The sequence below is a fragment of the Saccostrea cucullata genome, unplaced genomic scaffold, assembly GCF_032062105.1.
Source record: "Saccostrea cucullata isolate Sc308-1 unplaced genomic scaffold, CSIRO_AGI_Scuc_v1 ctg55, whole genome shotgun sequence".
In the NCBI taxonomy this organism is placed as follows: domain Eukaryota; kingdom Metazoa; phylum Mollusca; class Bivalvia; order Ostreida; family Ostreidae; genus Saccostrea; species Saccostrea cuccullata.
The window spans coordinates 452,490-474,710 of record NW_026937638.1 but is presented as its reverse complement, the minus strand read 5'-3'; the positions used below and the strand labels follow the sequence as shown (position 1 = coordinate 474,710).

At 34.6% G+C, this 22,221-nt stretch overlaps 2 protein-coding genes across 3 annotated transcripts; one reads left to right on the top strand and one right to left on the bottom strand.

Annotated features, from left to right (window-relative positions):
• The first annotated feature begins 1,615 nt into the window (after positions 1-1,615).
• Positions 1,616-4,353, top strand: LOC134248542 (tektin-4-like). Its single transcript, XM_062730942.1, has 6 exons — positions 1,616-2,321; positions 2,658-2,728; positions 2,819-2,962; positions 3,070-3,292; positions 3,445-3,599; positions 3,813-4,353. The coding sequence occupies exons 1-6, from the start codon at positions 1,773-1,775 to the stop codon at positions 4,027-4,029; spliced, it is 1,359 nt and encodes a 452-aa protein (XP_062586926.1). The 5' UTR covers positions 1,616-1,772; the 3' UTR covers positions 4,030-4,353.
• A 2,100-nt stretch (positions 4,354-6,453) lies between these two features.
• Positions 6,454-22,057, bottom strand: LOC134248541 (uncharacterized). Of its 2 annotated transcripts, none has more exons than XM_062730940.1 (11): positions 22,002-22,057; positions 19,075-19,173; positions 18,898-18,983; positions 18,535-18,623; positions 11,498-12,219; positions 11,242-11,386; positions 10,795-10,903; positions 7,627-7,728; positions 7,016-7,108; positions 6,692-6,866; positions 6,454-6,605 (listed from the first exon to the last, which is right to left on the bottom strand). In XM_062730940.1, exons 1-11 carry the CDS (start codon positions 22,043-22,045, stop codon positions 6,500-6,502), a joined length of 1,770 nt encoding a protein of 589 aa, XP_062586924.1. In that variant the 5' UTR covers positions 22,046-22,057; the 3' UTR covers positions 6,454-6,499. The 2 variants fall into 2 exon arrangements, with proteins under 2 accessions (XP_062586924.1, XP_062586923.1); XM_062730939.1 differs by lacking the exon at positions 22,002-22,057 and adding an exon at positions 19,885-20,067.
• Between the last annotated feature and the right edge of the window lie 164 nt (positions 22,058-22,221).

Below are 22,221 nucleotides of genomic sequence, written 5' to 3'. Positions count from 1 at the left end.
TTTTTTGAGGCACGGGGTCTGGGGGCCGCCTTAAGGCCCCCAGTGGGTCCATGGCGAAGCCCTTGTGGGGGTCCAGGGGACGAAGCCCCCGGAAGCTCCTGGATTTTCGTGTATTTTTAAGAGTAAACCAGACACTATAATAGAGTATATTTTTCATTTATTTTTGTGAAAAGTGACATATATAGGTCCGGGTGTTTGAATATTAATTATATTGAATGTTCCTCCTTGTATTGTATCATAACACATGCCACTATAATCAGGGACCTATATACTGACAGGATTTCGTAAGTCAACTTTAATTAATTATATCTCTTATGCTATCACATATTTCAGATCAAAACCTTTAATTATCTACCAAAAAATCATTCAAGATTTGTTTTCTAGCACAGATTATATTCCTAAGCTTAATAGTAATTTTTTTTTATTAAAAATCAGCACATGCCCATGATCAGCCGTATTTCCGAGAAATCACCGATTTCGGTGTTTGTTTTCTAAATACTTAAATTATATTATAATTTATGCTTTAAAATTTATTAAAAATCAATTCCAATACATAAAATGAATAAGTGATATTAATCAGAAAACACCCTATTTACTGAGAATTTTATGATAAAATAAAAGTAGTTTGAAAAATTTGTAGTGGTGTGCATGATGTTTTGGGTAAATACACATGGCGATGAAGGAGTTGCCTATCCCGTTAGTATATATTTCCCTGCTATAATAAAGGATTTGCTTACTTACTAATAGTGGTATTGACGAGTTATGTACCAAAGTACGGCATTATTAACACCTAATCATACTGTACGTACTTTGCATGATGGTGGCCCAGGGGGCGAAGCCCCCGGAAGCTCTTGGACTTGGGGTTTTGGTGTATTTAAAAGAGTAAAACCGGCACAATAAAAATTGTTTTGATGATATGTATATCAAAGACGTATTGGTTAGTTATATACCAAAATATGGCATTTTTAATATTAGTCATATCATAATTTGAAAATTTTAGGGGGGGCGTGCGCCCCCCACGCCCCCCCCCCTTAAATCCGCCAGTGGTTACATTATATCCACCGAGATTGGTTACATTATATCCACCGAGATTGGTTACATTATATCCACCGAGATTGCTCATACAGTAGCTGTGCATTATTTTTTCAACAGTTCAGTAAAATAAAGTAAATCAAGGTTGTCGCCTTTCTGGAGTTTTTGAAGTTTTCAGTGAAGAATAAGCATGATGGGGGGGGGGGGGGGGGGGGGATGCGGTGCAGGTCTTGGAGTAAAACCCCCTCAGAGTAAGCTACAATCTTCTTTGGAAATGGGTTTCAATATTAGGTAGGTTTTAGTGCAGTAAGTCATTTGTCCCTCGAGTGTATTCGTTAATAAACAAAATCATTCAGCGCATTGATTAGAAAAATATTTTGAAGTTATTTTGTCTCAAAAATATATTTTAAAATAACATTCTCTTGGGGAATCTGATGTTTAATACAGTAATGTGAAATAGTAGTTAATAATTATGATAAAGCATATTTAGCGTTTATTTCTTTTTTTTTTTTAAATGCGTGTAATAAAAAAAAAATCATTCAAGAGTTATCGCTCCTCTATAATTAGCCACGTGATCTTCTTGACTACCCCGGAAGTCGCGTCTGCCATAGCGACCATCAACAACCATATTATCGGGTTAGCAGTGAGGTATACTTCTCTAGTCTTTTAGTGGAGTTTCTCGTCACATGTAAGTGTGACAGTAGTGGCGAACTTTAAAAAATTGGAATAAACATAAAATCATGGCAACAGCGACATTAATGAGCAGGGAGATCCCTCCGGAGAGACCACAAGTGCAAATCGCCGAAACATCAGGAGGATCTCGTAATGCTGATATGGAAATAACATACACTGGTAACACAGGAAACGACATGGGAATCTCAACAATGGGGTTCAGGGCTGCGAAATACAACCCTCCAGAGTGGCATGAAAGCAATTATGCTAAGTATTACCAATCATTTGTCGACAGAGATAGTGCTGAGAGAATTCGCCACGAGTCCAAAAGAACAGCTAATGAAACAGAAGCCACTACAAACAAAACGCAAGCAGAGGTGACCAAGAAACTTGGCGAGAGAATTCAAGACATTAACTTTTGGAAATTTGAACTAGAAAGAGAAATTCAAGATGTAATCGCTGAAACAGATCTGCTCCTGGCACAGAAGAAAAGGTTAGAAAATGGACTCCGTGCAACAGAAATTCCCCTTCACATAGCTACAGATAACTTGAATTGCAGACAGAGAAGACAAGGTGTGGATTTGGTGCAGGATGATGTTGAACTTGGATTACTGAAGGTATTCTTTTTTCATTGATATCTATACAATGAAGAAATGAAATATATACTTTTTAAAAACTGCATAATGAAGATTAGCCTACCATATGATATGATCATATGTAGTAAATTGTGCCTAATAATGAATAGTTCACACATTTAAATCAAGTTTGAACAGATTTGTTCCTAACAAAGTTATAATATATCAGTACAAGGTTATGAATAATAGATAAGAATGAGAATGGCTATCTATAGGCCAAGTGGGCAGATATGGCTGTTTCATTGCATATAGTGCAAGTTGAGGTATTTTTGTACAATAACTAAAATACTAAATTATCATTTATAAATTCAATTGCAGGAAGTTGAAATAATCAACAATGTTCAAGACTTGCTCAAGAAAACAATTGAACAGTCCGATAAACAAATTAAGTAAGTATTCAATTCAAGGCATTAATAAAGTTCTCTTTTAAGGGTAATTTCAAATAAAAAAAATCTTCATTGTGTTTTATTTTCATTCAGATTAAATAGAGAAGCTAAACAGAACCTTGAAATGGACTGGAGTGATAAGAAGGAGGCCTTAGAGATTGACACCAAATCTGGAGCACTTAGAAACGAACACACAGACAAACAATTCTACTCAGGAGCAGCCAAGTTTGAGGAGATGTAAGAAAGCTTGTTTGAAAAAAAAAATGAGAATACTCTTTATATTGATTGGTCTCAATCAAATTTTCTTATCTTATTTTATCTAATGAATTTGTTGAACTTTACAGCCAATCTACACCTGAGTCCTGGGCCCAGTTTACACATGACAACATTGTCCGGGGAGAACATGAGAGAATGGCGTCCATTCAGCTGAGACAGTTGATTGATAATATCCTTGCCGATACATCTCGAGACATGAGGGAGCAGTGTGACACAGTGGATGTCTGCTTCCAGAAACGCTTGGAGGAAATGGAAGATTCTAAAGCTAAAATGGAGGAAAATCTCAGAAAGGTTTCAGAAATTTACAGTTATACAGCAAATCACACCCTTTTTAAAGCTTTAATTATCCACTCATTATTTTCTATCATTCAAACAGCTCCAAGCATTTTTTACGGTATGTGAAAGGGATGTTTATTTTAATACTCTTATTTTCTTTTGTGAAGATCTGTGATGAGATTGCCCAGATGGAGAACAACATTGATATGTTGAGGAAAGCTATCCGCGACAAGGAGAACCCAATGAAGGTGTCCCAGACCCGCCTCAACAACCGCACCAACAGACCCGGTGTGGAGCTCTGCAGAGACCCCGTGCAATACAAGTAAGCCTATTCTCTATGCTCACTTTTAGTTACATGTATATCAGCAGGGAATTTAAATCTATGGTTCTCTTAATCAAAAGATCTTAATACACTGAATTTGTTGTTAAAAATATTTCTCTTCCCCAAATAGTTTCATATAACATTTTAAAAATGCAAAATTATATCATTACCTTAGAAAGATATGAAAAATAATTGTTGTTTTTAACATTTTAGACTTGTGGGTGAAGTGAATGAAATTGCACAGTCCATTGATGCTCTAGCAGAACAACTAAACAATGCCGAGAACTCCAGAAAAGACCTTCAGGACAACAGAATGGCTCTAGAGAAGGAGATTGCCTGCAAGAAGAACAGTATATTTATTGATAGGGACAAGTGTGTCAGCGTCCGCACACGATACCCAACTTCACTCAAACTGCAGGGCTACCAGTAACCCTCCAGCTGCCCCCCTATAGACTCTAAATTACACTGCTTCTGTCTGTCTAGATCTTTTTGGATCAAAGCTTGCACTGCACCTTCATCAATGTAATGTTGTGAAACATTTTTATTCTTGAAACTTGCTGACATAATATCTTGAAAATCATGCCTCATCAAATGTGTTTGCAAAACCAACTAGATATATTTCAATTATACTTTACAAAGGGGTTAAATTTTTGCTTGGATTGTTTCCTTGCCCTTTGTTCATTAAATTATAAGTGTGATATTATTGGGAATAAACAGTATTTTGTAAATAAAAGTATATGTTGAGAGTACAAATTATGTGTATATTTTCTTTTTTGGAAGTTTGATGTCACAATTAATCCTAAGTAGAGAGCTCAAGTAATGTTTCACAGGCATAATCCCCGTCTATATCAAAAACATAACATCTTTGGAAAGTTGAAGCCACAAAAATTACCATTCGTAAAAATGTCTTTCTATTTTAGGAAAAGTTCATAAAGGTACATGTATAAAACTTGAGACTTCTCAAGCTTGCATATTTCATTAAGTGCATTAACAATTACTGGTACTAGTTTTAAAAAATGTGCTTGCTCAAAGTCCCAAGTTCAAGATCCTTTATTTACTTAAAAGGCCATTTAAAGCCCACAATATGATATCAACAAACTTTAATCTGCATCACCCAAGGTTTTTCATATTAATGTGGTTTAACTGAACCCGGGCTCTGGAGCAATAAAACTTAGACAAGCTCACTTTTGATCTAAGTCTCACTTTTAAATTTGCAATAGGAATACATACCAGTATATATAGAGGAAAAGTTAGACCGAGATCAACAGTGAGTTGGTCTGAGTTTTATGGCCCCGGAGCCTGGTCTTCCTTGAGAAGATTTTAAAACATTTTTCAAGTAAATTTCCAATAAATCTACACTTTTTCAGGAAGCTCTTACATAAGTTTTATATATTTTAGGGATGTCAACGAATATTCGAGTACTCGACTATCGTTCGATCTTATCGACTATCAACCAAAATTTCTTTAGTTGGTTATTCATTAAAAATGTGTTTCATCAAAGTAATTTTGAATTCAATGCAATAAACTTATATTTGCCCATTTTATTTATTTACAGATCAATATTTTCATATGTAAAATTAACGGTATGGTATAACTGTTCAAGGAAATTATTTGTACGTCGATGTATGTCGGGCAAACATGTCTTCAAAATCTACAGTTTTGGTATAGCTTAAAAAAAGGTAAACAGTGTTATCAAGGTTATGTGAAACAGAACTTGTATTCTGCAGTGTAACATCGAACATGATGTATCATATGCCGAATCAGTCAAACATATACAAAGTCTTTAAGTAAAACTTTCCAAAAGTAAAGTTCTCCACAAAAATGACAAAAAAGCACATTGGGAAAGAAAATCAAACATGTTTATTAATTATTAATAATTGTCTGCCTCTTACTGTTTTAAATGGGGAGGGCATTTGTTTAGTTTTATAGATTCAAACTAAGATCTGACGTGATAAAACTATTCAGAAAGAATATTAATTAAACGGCTATCAAAAAATTGTAAATACATGTAAATTGGGGTTAGTTATGAGAGTAATTAAACCATGTATTAATTTCATAGAATCATTGATTGTTTGCACAAAATTTCATTAAGATTTATCCCAAGCTCTCACTCTCTCTTTGATTTTATAAGAGACACGCTTTAATTGTTTACAAGTCAAAGATCATTGACGGACACATAGAAATTGGCTTCAATTATGGGATACATGTACTACTGTTATGTAAAGAAAGGACAAATATGAGCATTTGATATCCTGCATTTAGATAAAATGTGCAGCTAATATATTAATTTTGAAATTAAATACATTGGATACATATTGATGAACAGCTAGTTTCTATAACTGCACTACGTACATGTTTACAATTCAGATATTCGTTGTATAATGGTGATAGCGTAGGTTAAACTTAAATTATTCTTAAATATTGTAAACTAGTCTGTAAAAGACAAACAATGAAAATGATATGAAAAAATAATTAAAATTAAACGAATATTCGACTATCGTTCGACTAAAGCATCCGACTATTCGACTAAGCTGTCCGAGTAAAATTGACATCCCTAATATATTTTTATATATTTTAGCCCAGTGGTTCCCTTGGAGGCTAACATAATCAATGTTGCCCTCAACCCCAGTCAATATTTGTATATTGCATTCATAAACTTCACTCAAGGTCACTGATACCCTATTAAAACCGTTAACTTAAAATGTCTGGAGTTTATGATTGATAAGAAAATGAGGCTTAAGGCTTTATCAAAAGTACCAGTAAGTATTTGAAAGAATAAATAAAAGAAAATACAAAATACATGTAAATAATTTATAAATATTTACTGTATAAAAATAATATTTTTAAACATGTCTATAAAGTATAAAGGGATAACAAGTTAAGCTTTAATTTATCTTTAGTCAATCCGAGGACTGTACTGAGCCTTCCATGGTGTCCTTAACAACTACAGGGTAGGTTTTAGAGTCTGTTGTAAAACAAAAGGACCTCAGCAACTGCATATAATCACTGCAAACAAAAAAATAGAAAATACAGAACCAGTAATACATCAATAAAGAGAGAGAAGGGAATATGATAATCAATGGTGCCATTACCCTGGAGAGAGATCAGCAGTCTCCATTAGATCTGTGATATTAGATACGAGGATCCTCTGGAGTTTATTGACAAGTTGTTTATACTGAAGCTGAAACACCAGATGGAGATAGCACTCTAACTGTCTGTCAGAGTGGTACTGTACATGGTGATTCAGTATAGGTAGGGTGTACTTATCTGTAAATGATATACAATACAGTTTATATAGGAATTTTTCTCTTCCATCTTATTTTTGCTCTCCAAGCCAAAGGACAAATTTAAAACAAAATCAAAGTAGACAAATTATTTAATTCTTTAACACGATTGATAAAAGCCAATAATGTTACCTATACAGTCAGACCACACCATGGCTGACCTGCTGCCTGGGGGTGAGGGGCCTCTGTGGGGGTCAGGTTTGAGGAGATTCAGGTGACCGAGATCTGAAGAGAAAGTACAATTAAACATTGTAAGCCATTTATCTGTGTCTGCTTCTATTGTAGGAGCTGTCTAACAGATCTAAAATTGCTTGCAATCACAGGGTGATCATCTTACTGAGAACAAAAATTCAAGACTTGGTGAGGATTATAATTAATCTTTACTCTGTTAAATAAAGGTATGCCAAGAGTGTAAAGCAAGGTATGCTTATTCCTTTGGATAATGAAAATGCTAATGTTAATATCTACCTCCACATCTCCCTCCATTTTGTTTTTCACAGATTACTTATGATCAGAGAACATATCTTTTTATTTTTAATTCAAGGTAATGTCTGTAAGCTCAAGGTTAGAAAGTTTTGAATAGGACCTTCTTAAAAATTGCTACTGGGGGTATATCTTTTTGAACTTAATCACACTATCTCTGGTCTAAATTTAAAATGAGCCTAAAGATACTGAGTGAAAGATTAACACCCGATGTTGCAGTGACTTCAGCTGCAATCATAATTTCCATTAATATCTCCTACCTGTATTTTGTATGGACACTTCCTCCTGAAGTTGATAAAATCTGGTCAGAACTAATTCCAGCATCTTCTTTGTTCTTAGCACTTCAAATGCATGAGTTTCATCTGAGGTAGATACCAATATATTATTCATGTAATTAAAGCATAAAATGCACAAGAAGGGGGAGGGGTATTTTTCGTTGTTTTCGAGGTATGAAGAGACCCACGAATTCATGTCCACCACGAAATGTAAAATGTTACATACATAAGTACTCATTAATTCTTGATCCATGAAAACAAATCCCCACAAACCAAGAGATTTTCCTGAAACCACGAAAATTTGACCCCACAAAAATACATGTATGTGATTTTACAGTATTGAGAACCTCTTTTTAGAGTCAAATATCTTGAATCTCATTACTGAAAATTGACATCAATGCAACCAAAAGAAGAAAAAGGTGACAGACAAGACCAGAATTCTAACCAGGAGACCATTATCCACTAGTAAGGTGCTCTACCAACTGAGCTATAGTGTTGACTCAGGACCCATGGCATTGCAAGGATGCTTCCAGACAAGATCATGGCACCAAAGAATTTAGACCTTGGCACTTGAATCCCTAGTCAGGAGCTCTATTAAGCTACAGTCGTTTGGCCAGTTCTGGATTTTGGCCAGTTCCGAATAATTAGTAATTTAAAGACTGATAATTAATAAATTCAACGGTGTAAAAATAAATTGATTTCTATGGTAAGAAGGCTTATTAATGAGTGTTTGAATTATGTGAAGTTTTGATTTTTTGCCCTCAGTTTGGTTTCGTTATCGTACTTGAAACAGTCGACATACTTTTACAATGCAACAAATCTGAATCACCGCGACGCGTAAGTCTGCAGAAAAACCTCTGTAGATGCATAAATTTTTCATATAAAACAACGTTCTAGGTATCAAAAGTAAGTTTGATATGTACTCTAACATATACTAAAAACTTGTCAAAAATAAATGTTTAGAATACTGGAAGATATCGAAATATTTTCGTGCTCTTATTTTACCAGTTCCGAATACCCATTTTAAACACTATTATTAATTCACTCTTCGATGTTTTCTTCATTGTAAACGTGACTTATTCTACCCCCGCTTGAAAAACAGGAAGAAACGGTATATAGTAATGGGATGTTATTCCATCCATCCGTCTGTACGTCCGTCCGTCCGTCTAGCTGTACGTCCGTCCGTCTGATATGCTCTGGGGTATCCATTTCTTATCCGCAACCCCTCTTCTACCACTGAATGAAGGTTAATGAGGCTTCACAGAATTTAATGAGTCTTTCACAGAATCTTTGTTTAACAGTGCCAAAGTGCACCTATTTTATTTTTGGATCTGGTACATAATTTGGGCTCCCTGAGAAAAACATAGATACTGCCATTCTTTGTAATATTGAAAAGTATATCCATCTCTTGTCCGCAATTCCTCCTATACCACTGAATAAAATTTAATGATACTTTCACATATTCTTTATTGCATTGTGACAATTTGACCTATTATTTTACTTTTTGATCTGACATTTATTTCGGGTCTCCCAGAATAAAACATGGACTTTGTCTTAAATACTAGTAATCATAAAGGAGGCGTGGGGTATCATAAAATGAGCTCAATGCACAGAGTACCTCTAGTTTCTCTTCAACCTTTGGAAATACAAATAATTTGTTGGTAAGCAATTAATTTAACTTTTCTTAGGCATGCCAATGGATAACGTCTGGGACGTATATCTTTTAATTTAGGGTTGAATTGAATAAGAATCTCTAGGGTATCCGGAACCCGTCGGCTTATTCGTAACTGGTAAAATGGACACCTATGGTAACTTGCGAAATAAATTTTTTTGAGGGAAGGCTGAACTTTTATGAAACAATATTTAATTCCACAAGTCATCGAACTACCTTGACAAAACACTTAGATTTTGAAATAATTCCTAGTATATTTGTGGCACCGTCGAATCGGTTTCTTATTCGGAACTGGCTAAATAACTGTACCCAGCCAATGGCTAATGTACACAGGGAAATTTTTGCCCCAGCTATATTTTAGTCCCTTTCGCTCTAACTTCGGTTGGGTGAATTTAAAAGGCGCAAATTCAAAGAATACAGTATAAGTTCTTAAACAAAACTGTGACTGGGCAAATTTAAAACAGGGCAAAATTGTTTGCAAGTGTGAAAAGGTGAAAATAACCCTGTATAGTGTATACAGTATTAAACTTGCTTATCTGCCACTTTGATATTGTTGCATCCTTCAATGGGATTTGTTGGAAAAAATAAAGGAATTACATGTATTATGTTGCCCTACTGTTGTTTACAGTTTTTAGACCTACCGTCAGATAATTCTGTCATCAGACCTACCATTAGATAATTCTGTTGTCAGACCTACCATCAGATAGTTCTGTTGTCAGACCTACCATCAGATAATTCTGTTGTCAGACCTACCATTAGATATTTCTGTTGTCAGACCTACCATTAGATAATTCTGTTGTCAGACCTACCATTAGATAATTCTGTTGTCAGACCTACTATCAGATAATTCTGTTGTCAGACCTTCCATTAGATATTTCTGTTGTCAGACCTACCATTAGATAATTCTGCTGTCAGACCTACCATCAGATAATTCTGTTGTCAGACCTACCATTAGATAATTCTGTTGTCAGACCTACCATCAGATATTTCTGTTGTCTGAACTACCATTAGATAATTCTGTTGTCAGACCTACCATTAGATATTTCAGTTGTCAGACCCACCGTCAGATAATTCTGTCGTCAGATCTACCATTAGATATTTTTGTTGTCAGACCTACCATAGGATAATTCTGCTGTCAGGCCTGCCATTAGATAATTCAGTTGTCAGACCTACCATTAGATATTTCTGTTGTCAGACCTACCATTAGACATTTCTGTTGTCAGACCTACCATTAGACATTTCTGTTGTCAGACCTACCATCAGATTATTCTGTTGTCAAACTTACCATCAGATCTTTCTGTTGTCAGACCTACCATTAGATATTTCTGTTGTCAGAACTACCATCAGATAATTCTGTTGTCAGACCTACTATCAGATAATTCTGCTGTCAGACCTGCCATCAAATAATTCTGTTGTCAGACCTACCATCACATAATATTGTTATCAGACCTACCATCAGATAATTCTGTTGTCAGACCTACCATCAGATACTTCTGTTGTCAGCCCCTCCAGTGTCTCCCTAAGAGCCTCATACTCCCGCTCCACTCTCTCCACAGACAGAGTCACCTCATAACCAGGATCTAACTCAAACTGCAAGAAATGAGTATTTCCTATGATATGTTCACAAACCCACAATTTTCAAACGCAATATACAGTCAAACCTATCTCAAAATCAGTGGGACCAAGAAAAACATAGAGATATCCAAAGGTTTGAGATATTGGAGGGTTAAACATTCATAGAAAAGGTGCTAAGGGACTTCACTTTGATATATCCATGGTATTTGAGATATTGATATTTGAGATGCCAAAGTTCAGCTTTGAAGAGCTTTGTAACAAGAGTTAGTAATATTTCCTCTATGAGTGAAATCCCTTTTCCAATCTTTCTAATTTTTCTTGAAGCAAGGATTTATTTACACTTGTATACTTACCATTTGTTCTACTGAGTCAATAAAATCCTGCCTAGACTTCCTGGAATCCACCTTCTCAGTCATTCTTCTGACGGACAATTTCTGTCTGAGTTTGTGATTCACAGAGACTAACTTCCTCAGTTTCACTGGAATCTCAATATTACTTCTAAAAATTAACAAAGCATTTGTTAATGCATGCCATGCTCTCCATGTGATTGATTTCTGGTAATTTATTCATTTTTCACTTGTAACAAGGATGACATTTGTTTCTACTTACCCATTTTTTAACAAGAGAAATCTGTTCACTGTTTCAGGTTCTTTTTTATCTGTGTCTGTTGTCTGAGCCGAATCATTAACAACAGGTACTCTTTGTTCCTCTCCATGTACAAATGTTGACTCAGTATGACTAGAGTGACTAGATGAAGACTTGTTGTGACGTATAGGGTGTTTGTTGTGAGTGGGAGGTGACTCTGCTTTCTCTGTTTGTTCTTGGGATGTGTCCTCTGCTAATTTATCTCCCATCACAGAACAATTTTCATCCTGGTGATTCTTCAGTTCAGTTTTTGCCGTCTTCTGGTTTTGTGCACCGTGCCTCTCATTGACTGACTTTAGCTGGCCAGCAACAGGCCCTCTCTTTAAGGCCATTGTCCCACCTTTTGGGACAAACTTTTTACTTCTTGTCCCCCTGATCATGGCTTCCTGGTTTGAAGACTTTTTTGGAAATGAAAGACTTGGATTTGTTTGAAAAGGTGCCTTCACATGATTTTTATTAGATAACACAGGCCTTTTAATTCCTCCAGGTTTTCTGGTATCTGCAGTTTGTGTAAGTCCTTTCGTAGTTAATACTTTATGTGTCTTGATTTTATCATCATCTTTTTTCAAGGAATTTATCCTTTCATTAGATGAATCATCCTTAGTTTTATCCCTTTCATCTGCTGTTAATTCTATTTGAGATGATGCAGACAGTTTCCTGGAGTAACTTTTTGGGCAATCTTCAGCCTGTTAATATTTCATAAAAGGTTACATCATGTTTTTGTTGTCATCTAAAAACATCTGTTTTTAATGTAATATGTATTACATAGTAAGAGATGCCTTAATTCTTTCAAACTTTTCTCTGATCCTGGATACTCAGAAAACAGATTAAGTGCAAAGTTATGAACAAGGATGCCTCACTTAAGTTATGAAATTCATGGCTCTTGGGCCAGATGTTCTGTTGTTTGGTAAGGATTCTATTTGTTATATGTTGAAAAAGATTTCTTTTAAAAATTGTCTCTTCTCTTATGGAATTGGAATAAACACCAAGAACAAGGTTATAATAATCAATGGTGTTTCCTCTGAAATTGTGAATTTCATGGCCCCTGGGTCAGGGATTTTTTTATTAGGGATTCTGGTGTAAGGGTAGGGGTTCTCTTGATTGTATAGATTGTATGAGTCTTTTCACTGAATACCAGACCAGTCTACTTTGTTTATTTTACCGTATAAGTAGAAATTTTAGCAAGGATTTAATTTTGGCATTATTAGTGAGGGTAATGAGATCGCTAAAATTGAATATCACTAATTATTATATAGTCTATTTATAGTCCCTATATAATCTATACAAACGCAAACAGTTCATAACACTACATATTCACCGGATTTTAGGCCGTATTCACCGGAGGGTCAATGCGGGTGCAACGGCATTGTGACGTCACAATCAAAACATCGAAGAACGTTGTAAACAATGGTTGCAACGGCCACAGCGAGCTACGTATCTGAGCAGGAAAACAATTATTCAAACCTATTTCAGGATTATTTTTTAACATCTGGACGTCTTACACATAGCGAAACTCGGAAAGGAAAACACGGAGGTTACAAACAGTAATCTGGAGATTTTTTTTATTTTCAACAATGGAAGATCGCAAATGAAAATGGTGTCGTCATACAGCCTTCAATGACTTATCTATTCAAATCCCGACTATATAATAAAACAATTATGGACTCTTTTGGTGTTGAATATGGTTTGTTATTTACCAGAAAAATATCCATATTGAATATTTTATTGGTGAATAACAAACCATATTCAACACCAAAAGAGTCCATAATTGTATAATATTAATTGTGATATACTTTTAATAGCTTCTTTAGTGAGCATTTTAAAATCGCTAAAATTACATGTCGCTAAAAATAAAATACCAGTTTTTAAGGAAAAATCGCTAAATTTGCGTCTTGCTAAAATTTCCACTTTTATGGTATATTTCTTTCGTTCATTGTTGTATTGTATTATATTTGAGCCGTTCCAAGCAAAAACCCCCCTTATGTAATCTGACAGAATTTTACGTCGCAATAGAAAAAGCGACGTCATTGTTTCGCAACAAAAACTGCGATCAAAATATATCGCGCACTGACTGCGTTCTAACTAAATTCTTTGTTGTATGTCTCAGAATTGTCTCCGTTGTGTTTTCTGCGTATTTTTTTTTCCGTGACTACCGTATTGTCTTTTTCATAACATAATTATCTGAATCTGACTGTTGTCCAACTACATATACATTACACATTAAAAGGACCTAAAAGTGTTCTGACTAAATACATAAAATTTGTAAACACTTCGACAATTATTCTGTTCAATGTACAATATAAGTTTTCAGTTAAACTAAATAAAACATACAACTGTTGTTTAAAATTCAGATTTACAACGACTCTTTCTTATTCAACAACGACATGAAGTATTTACATGTAATGATGATATTGAGTGTAAAAATATTTTTTAAAAATGAGAAATTTAATTTTAATTGGAGGGAATGATTATGATGGAAGAGTAGTTTGAGATGTTTTTTAATCCGTAGTCCTGGCGAAAATCGATTGGACTAAATCACATGTCAAGAAAACTGCACAAACCAATGCCATACGCGTATCTAGATTCGGAGAAATTTTTTTTTTCATTTATTGTTGACCCAGAACCTCTTGGAAGAAAAGTGACACTGGTTCAGCTAACAAAGCTACATTAATTGAATATACGAATATCCGACATTCTCCTTTTTTTTGTTATGTGTTGAAAAGATCTATGACTAGTTAACACTAATGTAACACCCCCCCCCCCCCCCCCCCCCCCGAAAAAACATATAAGAATATATCTAATAAGGCATATAAAGAAATAAATACATGTGTATTAAAATAAATATTTTGGAAGTTCTGAAAAGTACCGTATTTGACGTGCACACGTACATTATTTATATAATTGCTTGTCAAGTTATTCTACCCCCCCCCCCCCAACCCCCTATTGTTAACAGTTTTAAATGTTAAAATCTAAATTCAGAAAAAAAAGCAGAGAGGGGGGCCCCATGCAAACCCCCGGATTTGTTTTTATGTGCATGATTGAAATCACAATATTTGTTCACCTGAGTGTAAATTGAGTGCAAATAAAATACATTTCCAAAATATTTTGATAAGTTTGGATTCTCCCGATCTACTTTTCGTCTAACGTAGCAAGAAATAAATGTTCATACTGTTCACCAAGAAGACCACAAACAGGTGAACATAACCTGATTTTTTCCGCATTGCTAGATCTTGGCAAATCTGAGAGCTAGGAGTAACTATCATATTATAAATACTTTTGATGAACGATTTGAAAAACTTTCTGACATGTTTTGTTTTGTCGAAAATATTATCGATAATATCTTGTATAAAAAAGGTTTCTCTTTTATACTTAACAGTGAATCTTAAGGTGATGACCCTATCTCAATGTTTAAATTTAAATAGCGGTAGATTGATTGTTTGTATGTTGTTAAACGTCCCTCTTGAGAATTTTTTCACTCATTTGGAGACGCCACCACTTGCCGGTGGAGAGCTACAAATTTCGTGCTATTCACGGTACTCAGGGCCTTTGAGCAGTGAGGGATCTTTTTCGTGCCAGCATTTACTGCGACACGGGACCGCAGTTTATACGGTCTCATCCGAAGGACCGGTCTCCATGTAAATTTCATTTAGAAGACTAACACAAAAATAACCTACTCAACTCTTCCCCCAATTTCAGAACACGTGGAATCCTTGTAAGTTGGTAAGGATGGTCACATGTTCGAATATTTGATAATGAAGTGAGAGAGAATGGCCAGCATTCCTCCCCCTTCTGTACACAATGGAACTTCTTTGTATGTACTTGTATGTACATGTATTTGGGGTAGACTGGGGTAGAACATGTTTTACTAATCTATGAGAACTTTATTCGAGAGACAGTCCAATGAGCAGATTTCGCACGTAAACTAAAACACGTTCTTCTTTCGTGATATTTTTATGTTTTTTTTCTATGAAGACAAGCAAATTCAAGGAATTGTGGTCCCCCGCTTTCGGTGTCTTTGTGGGTGAGATGTCATTTTTTATGACATATTGTGCGCAATATGAACATCCTATCATATGTCATTTATTTAGATATCATCACTGAACTCCAAGGTCAAGGTCAAGGGGTAAAAGTTTTTGGGTATTCAATGAAAGGTCTTCTCACAAGGATTACGTATGTAAAGTTTGAAAGCCCTAGCCCTTACCATTCAAAAGTTATGGCCAAGGTTAAAGTTTTTTTATACACTGTAAGTACGAAATATTTCCAAGGTCAAAAGGTCAAGGTTGTTGGTATCCAATGAAAGATCTTTTCACAAAGAATGTATATATGAAACATGGAAGTCATAGTATCTACCATTCAAAAGTTATGGCCCGAGAAAAAGTTTGGAATTTTTGTGTAAAAAGGGGTCAAACTCCAAGGTCAAGGTCAATATGTCAAAATTGGTGGTACTCAAAGAAAGGTCTTGCCACAAAGAATACATATGTGAAAAATGAAAGTCCTAGCATTGGCAGTTCAAAAGTTGTGACCAAGGTCAAAGTTCTTGAAAAAAAGTCTTACTCAAAGGTCAAGGTCAAAGGGTCAAAGTTCATGGTATCTAATGAAAGGTCTTCTTACAAGGAAAACATATGTGCAGTATGAAAGCCCTAGCCCTTACCGTTCAAAAGTTATGGTCAAGGTTAAAGTTTTTTTTAAGTACGGAAATCTCCATGGTCAAGGTCAAAAGGTCAAAGTTGTTGGTATCCAATGAAAGGTCTTGTCACAAACAATATATGTGTGATATATGGAAGTCCTAGTTTCTACCATTCAAAAGTTATGGCCAATGTAAAAGTTTTGAATTTTTGTGTAAAAGTGGGTCAAACTCCAAGGTCAAGGCCAAAAGGTCAAATTTGGTGGTACCCAAAGAAAGGTCTTGTCACAAGGAATACACTTGTGAAATATGAGCTCAGCTAAATCAAAAGTTATGGGCAAGGTTAAAGTTTTTGTGACGGACTGACAGACAGACTGACGGACAGACGAATGAGATTTAATGTCCCCTCGCTTTCGCTTTCGCGAAAGCGGGGGACAAAAATACACAGTGACTAATCACTTACACGTTTTTCTTTGTCTGTGAAGTATTTTTACGCTTTTGACTAAAACTGGTACATTTTAAAAGAACCATCATTATATATAAGTGTTGGCCTCCGAAACTTGCCTCATACACACGTAACAACCTGTTTTTTTAAACTGTGACATGTATGTTTTTTTTAAATTCAGATCGGATCGCATACTATACTTAAATATTGAGAAAGCATAAGTCTAACTTTCACTTTCATATGCGTAAAGCAAAAGAGGGAAGACTCTCATAATTTTGTTGTAAGTAATAGATGGGACTGTATGTTTGACAATCTCCTATATATTAATTACATGTGATTGTAAGTAGAAAATATACAATTTTTTTTCAAAAGCTGAATCATATGCCCATTTTCTAAGTTTTTCGGGTCACGTTTTTTTTAACCATTTCATAATTTGAAATCTGAAAAGTACACTTTAACTTTTCATAAATTACAGATTTATCATGTATATATGTAGTCTAAATTGCCTTTAAACTAGTACTTATATATTTATTCTTTTATCCCCCCCCTTCCGTCTAATATTTTTTTAACAAATGACGACATAATTATGCCAAAAAAATGCTTAGGTATTGAGCATTTTGAAAAAGGATAAATGGTACTCATCATTTACATTGATATACCATATTTTACAAAATCTTGTTGTTGTATTCATACATAAAAGCGCAAGCCCCAGCCCCTGAATTTTGTCTCTTGGTCAGTGTTTCAAAGGCAAAGTTTGGACAAGTAAAATCAATTATCCAAAATAAATTAATGGAAACAAAAATATTTTTTTTGTAGCTGGTTTCAAAAGATTTGTGCTGAACTTAGCAGTAAAATGGAAAGTGATTTTTTCTTTATAAAAGACCTATCAATTAGTTGTTTTCTCTAAATCAGCAAATTATAGGACTATAGTTGAACTCCACTGACATACTTTTAATTTTAATTTCAGAAAAGATAGCTGCAGTACTGTAGCTCTCCGAAAAAAATATATTGACAGACCGGAGAGCTACATTGCCACCCAATTAAAAAAACTGTATTTGAATTAATTCTTTCACATTCTTATTTAAACTGAAAAAAAGATAAATTTGAAAACAAAAAATCCTTAGTTTTATATCTAATTAGGTACTCTCGTAACTTACATCTGCACGAAGCTTGTTAGACCGAATTATCTTGCAAACAAAAATGGCAGTATATATACATGTACTAGTAGACGAAATTTTCGATGATCTCAATTTCAGGGCCAGGAGGGCTATTAAGAACAATTATAAGAAAAGTTTTGCTGTGGAAACAAAGAATATGTTAGGATCACACGCTTAGTAACATTTTGATGTGACAGTTTGAAAAACATAGAGAAATAAAGCGAGAAACAGCGCACTTTTTTGCGCAATAAATATACAGTTTTTTCAATGAGTGGCACTGTAGCTCTCCGGTCTCTTATAATATTTTTTTTCGAAGAGCTACAGATCTGCAGCTACAGATGAATGATCTGAACTTTTTCATAGAAAGAAAAAAAATGTTTACAACATAATAAGCACATATATTAGTCAGAACGGCAATACAATACCAAGTCATTGCGTATAAGTAATGAGTGTTTTCATAACGTCGCTACGAGAGAAAATTTATAAAATATGACGTCAGCTGTATGAATGATGCATACTTTGAATACCTGTAAATCCGTAACGGGACGAGATACACCTGTAATATTTACAGGTTATATTCACATAAGGTTCTGCATCATTTTACAAGAAAAAAGTCATTTTCGAAAATTTTTGACATAAGGGGGGTTTTTGCTTGGAACGGCTCATTTAATATATTCTCAGTTACATTGAATATGACTGTTAAGTCCTCCCATTTAAATTTAACCATGCTACTTGTTTAACATAAATTACTGTGTAGTTTGTCATAATAACCTGCCTTTTTCTGTAAATTTCTTGCTTTTTCAGCCTTTACAAGTATCTTTTCCATGGCATTAATTGCTTCTCTTTCATCCTGTGTTAAGGTTTCTGAAATAAGATAATTTATAAATCTAATACAAATGCAATAAATCTTAGCCGAGAAAGTGTAAAGCCCAAGTTCATCCGTTTTTTAAAAACATTTTTTTGGTCATAATGCCCTTACATGTTCACATTCAATGTATCCACTTCTCTTTATCTCAGATTTGAAATATTACCTGGTATTCATGATGCATAGGAAGTTTTGTTTCCCAAATCAATGTCACAATATGATTTGGAAAAAAATTATGTTTTAATTTTATTGTGGAGAAAAGTTCTTTCAAACCTTTAAGATATTCTCCAGGTTCCTCCTTGTTAAGCTGTATCTTATCTATCTTCTTGTCATCAGATGAATCTTTACTCTTGCTAGGCCTGGAAAATGAACTAGGATACTGTAGCACTAGTTTTCTTCTTAACATAACAAGAATGTTGAAAATAAATTGCCAGAAATAAAATAAATTACCATGGCTTGAAGAGTAATTGCAGCTGAGAACAATCAAACTCAGCTGCTTTTATCTTCCTCTCAACATCCCTATATAATTCACTCAGATATTGAAATGCACTGAAAAAAATAGAAATTGTGCATATTAGAAACATACTTCCTGTGAAAAGGATATTCAGTAGCATTTTATAATGTTCCAATATCATAGTGTAACCTCACAGGCAGTTTTTTCTGTAATAATTTTTCTTAGCCCAAAGTAAAATAATGACACAAGGTATCCGACTCTGAATTACACAGAGTACCCCCTCCCCAGAATTGCACTCTTGTACAATTTCAAGGGAAATCAATGGCAAACTTTTTAGAGACCGTTTTTCTATGACATATATTCTGCCTCGGAGTTATTCCCCTTAGCTGCCATCTTGTAGGGCAAAGTAGTGAATTTTCCTCTTTGAGCATCCAATTTTAAACATGAACGCAAGAAATATATGGAGGGAAATATTTACAATCTTAACATTATGAATTAATAGAGGCTTTAACAAATGTATATTAATAAGAAAAATAGTGTATATCATTCGACAACAATAAGCACAGTAAAGCAAAGAGCTGATTTGTTCTCACTGCGCCTTTGTTCCATGACGATTGAATGCTACGATTAAAATTTCCAAACATTCTACTTAAAATTTCTTTTCCAAAACACATTATTTTCGGTGTTAAAACTAGCCAACAGAACCCTAGCTGGAACAAGTTTAAAATCTTCATCCAGTTCTTGTTCAACTAAAACGCTTCTAAACTGCATTAAAATCCAAAAGAGCGAGAGCGTTGTCAACACACCTCCGATCGCGGCGGCCATACTCAAATACTTGAATACTTGTGATACACAGCCAAGTGTTGGTCAGATGATTAGATTCATCCAGGAAGTAGATCATCTGTCTGTAGTTTGGGTCCCAAGTTCGTCTTCTGATCTGGTATTGACAATATTGTTCTTACTTTAGATGATGTCATGACCATAAATTGGGAGTAATAACAGTTGAGTAATGACTTGGGGTTTCTAGATCAGTGCTGTGAAATAAGTACATGTATATGAATTAAGTAGTGAAAGACAAAGAAATGATGCTCAGAAAAGTTTATGAGTTGATTATTGTTGGATATATTGGGGAACGAGTTTACTGTTACATGTATTAAAGTTTGAGGTTTCGTTAAGCTGAGGTCATGTCTCACATTTCTTGGGCCTCGGTACGTTGAATTCATTACTGGTCCAATGCATGCCGTTCTCTTTTCCCATTATGTTCTTCGACTTTTAGTGCTCTGGCTAGACAACCCTTCGTCTCATTATGAAATGTATATCTTATTTCAGATTTATTAAACCCTTAAATTGCATTATTTAAATGAAACATAATTAGGTAGGAGGAAGGCTTTTTGTTTTTAAAAAGAACTGAGTTCTTGGTTATGATTTTCTGACACTGATGTACAATTTTAGAATTTAACTGATTTATCATTAAACAATAATACTGATGTAGCTAATTTCTCTTCACGGCTCCACCCTCACTAACAGTCACACGGTCTAACATATGATTCTTTATAGCAAGCGCAGCAAGCTCAATAAACTAACGTGTAAGAACAGAGGAAATTCGGAATATGAAATCTGTGTACATACGTCAGACAATTTTTTGTGTGAAACATTCCCAGAATTCATTTACTATCCAATGCCCTTTGAGCGAAAAAAAAAATAAATAAGAACCTAAAGCATAAAAGGCTTTTTTGTACAAATCTTTCAAAGAAACAGAAATTACTCTGCAATGTTTTTCGACCAAAATTGCACTAGGTCTATAGTATCAACCAGACGCTAGGCTGTTCATTCTCTATCCAGAGTTGTCGTTCTCGGTATGCTCCCACATACACCTCTGTCAAAGCTCGTTGTACAAGATTCTTGTACAAATTTTAAATGGTGGAAATTTGAAGTTTAAATAGTAATTTATTATTGTAATTGTCATTGAAGATGATTATTCATCATTTATTTAAAATCTTTAATCCCTCAAAACGACTTATTTTCAAAGTTTTAAGGAACTATTTTGAGGAGTAAAAATTAAAATCTTAATTAAAAAATACTTTTAAGGTGTAATAAATTAAAATATTAAATAATTTTTTCTGATAAGAAATATGATTAAAAACAATTATTAATAGCGAGCGCAGCGAGCGTCAATAGACTAATGTGTAAGAACAGAGGAAATTCGGATTGGAATCTGTACATACGTCAGGCAAATTTTTCTGTGAAACATTGCCAGAATTCCTTTACTACCCAATGTCCTTTGCGCGAATAAATAAAAAAATAAATAATAACGTAAAGCATAAAAGGCTTTCAGTTTGCAGAAATATTTCAAAGAAACTAAAAATAACTCTGCATTGTGCTTTTCGACCGAAATTGCACTAGGTCTATAGTTTCAAACAGATGCTCGACTGTCTCCGTAAGCTCAGACAAGCTCTGTGACGTCGTGTGACGTCACAACTAGTCGAAATGTCTCGTGCGGCTTGATGTTTGAACAATGTTTGAAGCTGATCAATTTTTCAAGTGTTTTTGATGGTACTGCGCTCGCACCAACGATCATACCATAAAACATTTACAACTTTTAATCTTTTACAATTTTTTCTAAGAATGTTGTAAAACAAGCGTTGACAGAGGTGTATGTGGGAGCGTAGCGGGAAAGACGACTCTGGGTAAAGAATGGTTCAGCTGTCTCCATAAGCTCCGACGTGCTCCATGACGTCGTGTGACGTCACAGCTAGTCGAGATGTTCCGTGCGGCTTCGTGTTTGATGTGGCTGATCAATTTTTTCAAGTGTTTTTGATGGTACAACTGCGCTCGCCCCATCGATCACACCGTAAAACATATTGGTTTCCATTTGAAAACTGAAATAAAACAAAATTTAAATTAGTTTGGCCAAAATAATTACCTTTCTGTTGTTGATAAACAATGTAAATCTATGGAAGTCGCCATTTTGAATGGAAATTGTTGAGTTAGCTCGTGCAACTATATTTCAAACACATTTTTTTTAATGCTATGTAGAATAATTGATGGCAAGATTCTCACTTGCTAAAATTTCCAATCAAGTAACAGTAGTTTAAGTTTTGTAAATAATTTACTTCTTTGAAATATGCATACTACCAAAAATA

Excerpts from the sequence above, each read along its gene's own strand:
- LOC134248542 (XM_062730942.1), top strand. The coding sequence starts at position 1,773 with ATGGCAACAGCGACATTAATGAGCAGGGAGATCCCTCCGGAGAGACCA. Across the intron at positions 2,322-2,657 it reads TTGAACTTGGATTACTGAAG|GAAGTTGAAATAATCAACAA; the intron begins GTATTCTTTTTT and ends ATTCAATTGCAG. Across the intron at positions 2,729-2,818 it reads CAGTCCGATAAACAAATTAA|ATTAAATAGAGAAGCTAAAC; the intron begins GTAAGTATTCAA and ends ATTTTCATTCAG.
- LOC134248541 (XM_062730939.1), bottom strand. The coding sequence starts at position 19,979 with ATGATCTACTTCCTGGATGAATCTAATCATCTGACCAACACTTGGCTG. Across the intron at positions 7,729-10,794 it reads GACAACAGAAGTATCTGATG|ATGAAACTCATGCATTTGAA; the intron begins GTAGGTCTGACA and ends TATCTACCTCAG. Across the intron at positions 6,606-6,691 it reads ACTGCTGATCTCTCTCCAGG|TGATTATATGCAGTTGCTGA; the intron begins GTAATGGCACCA and ends TTTTGTTTGCAG.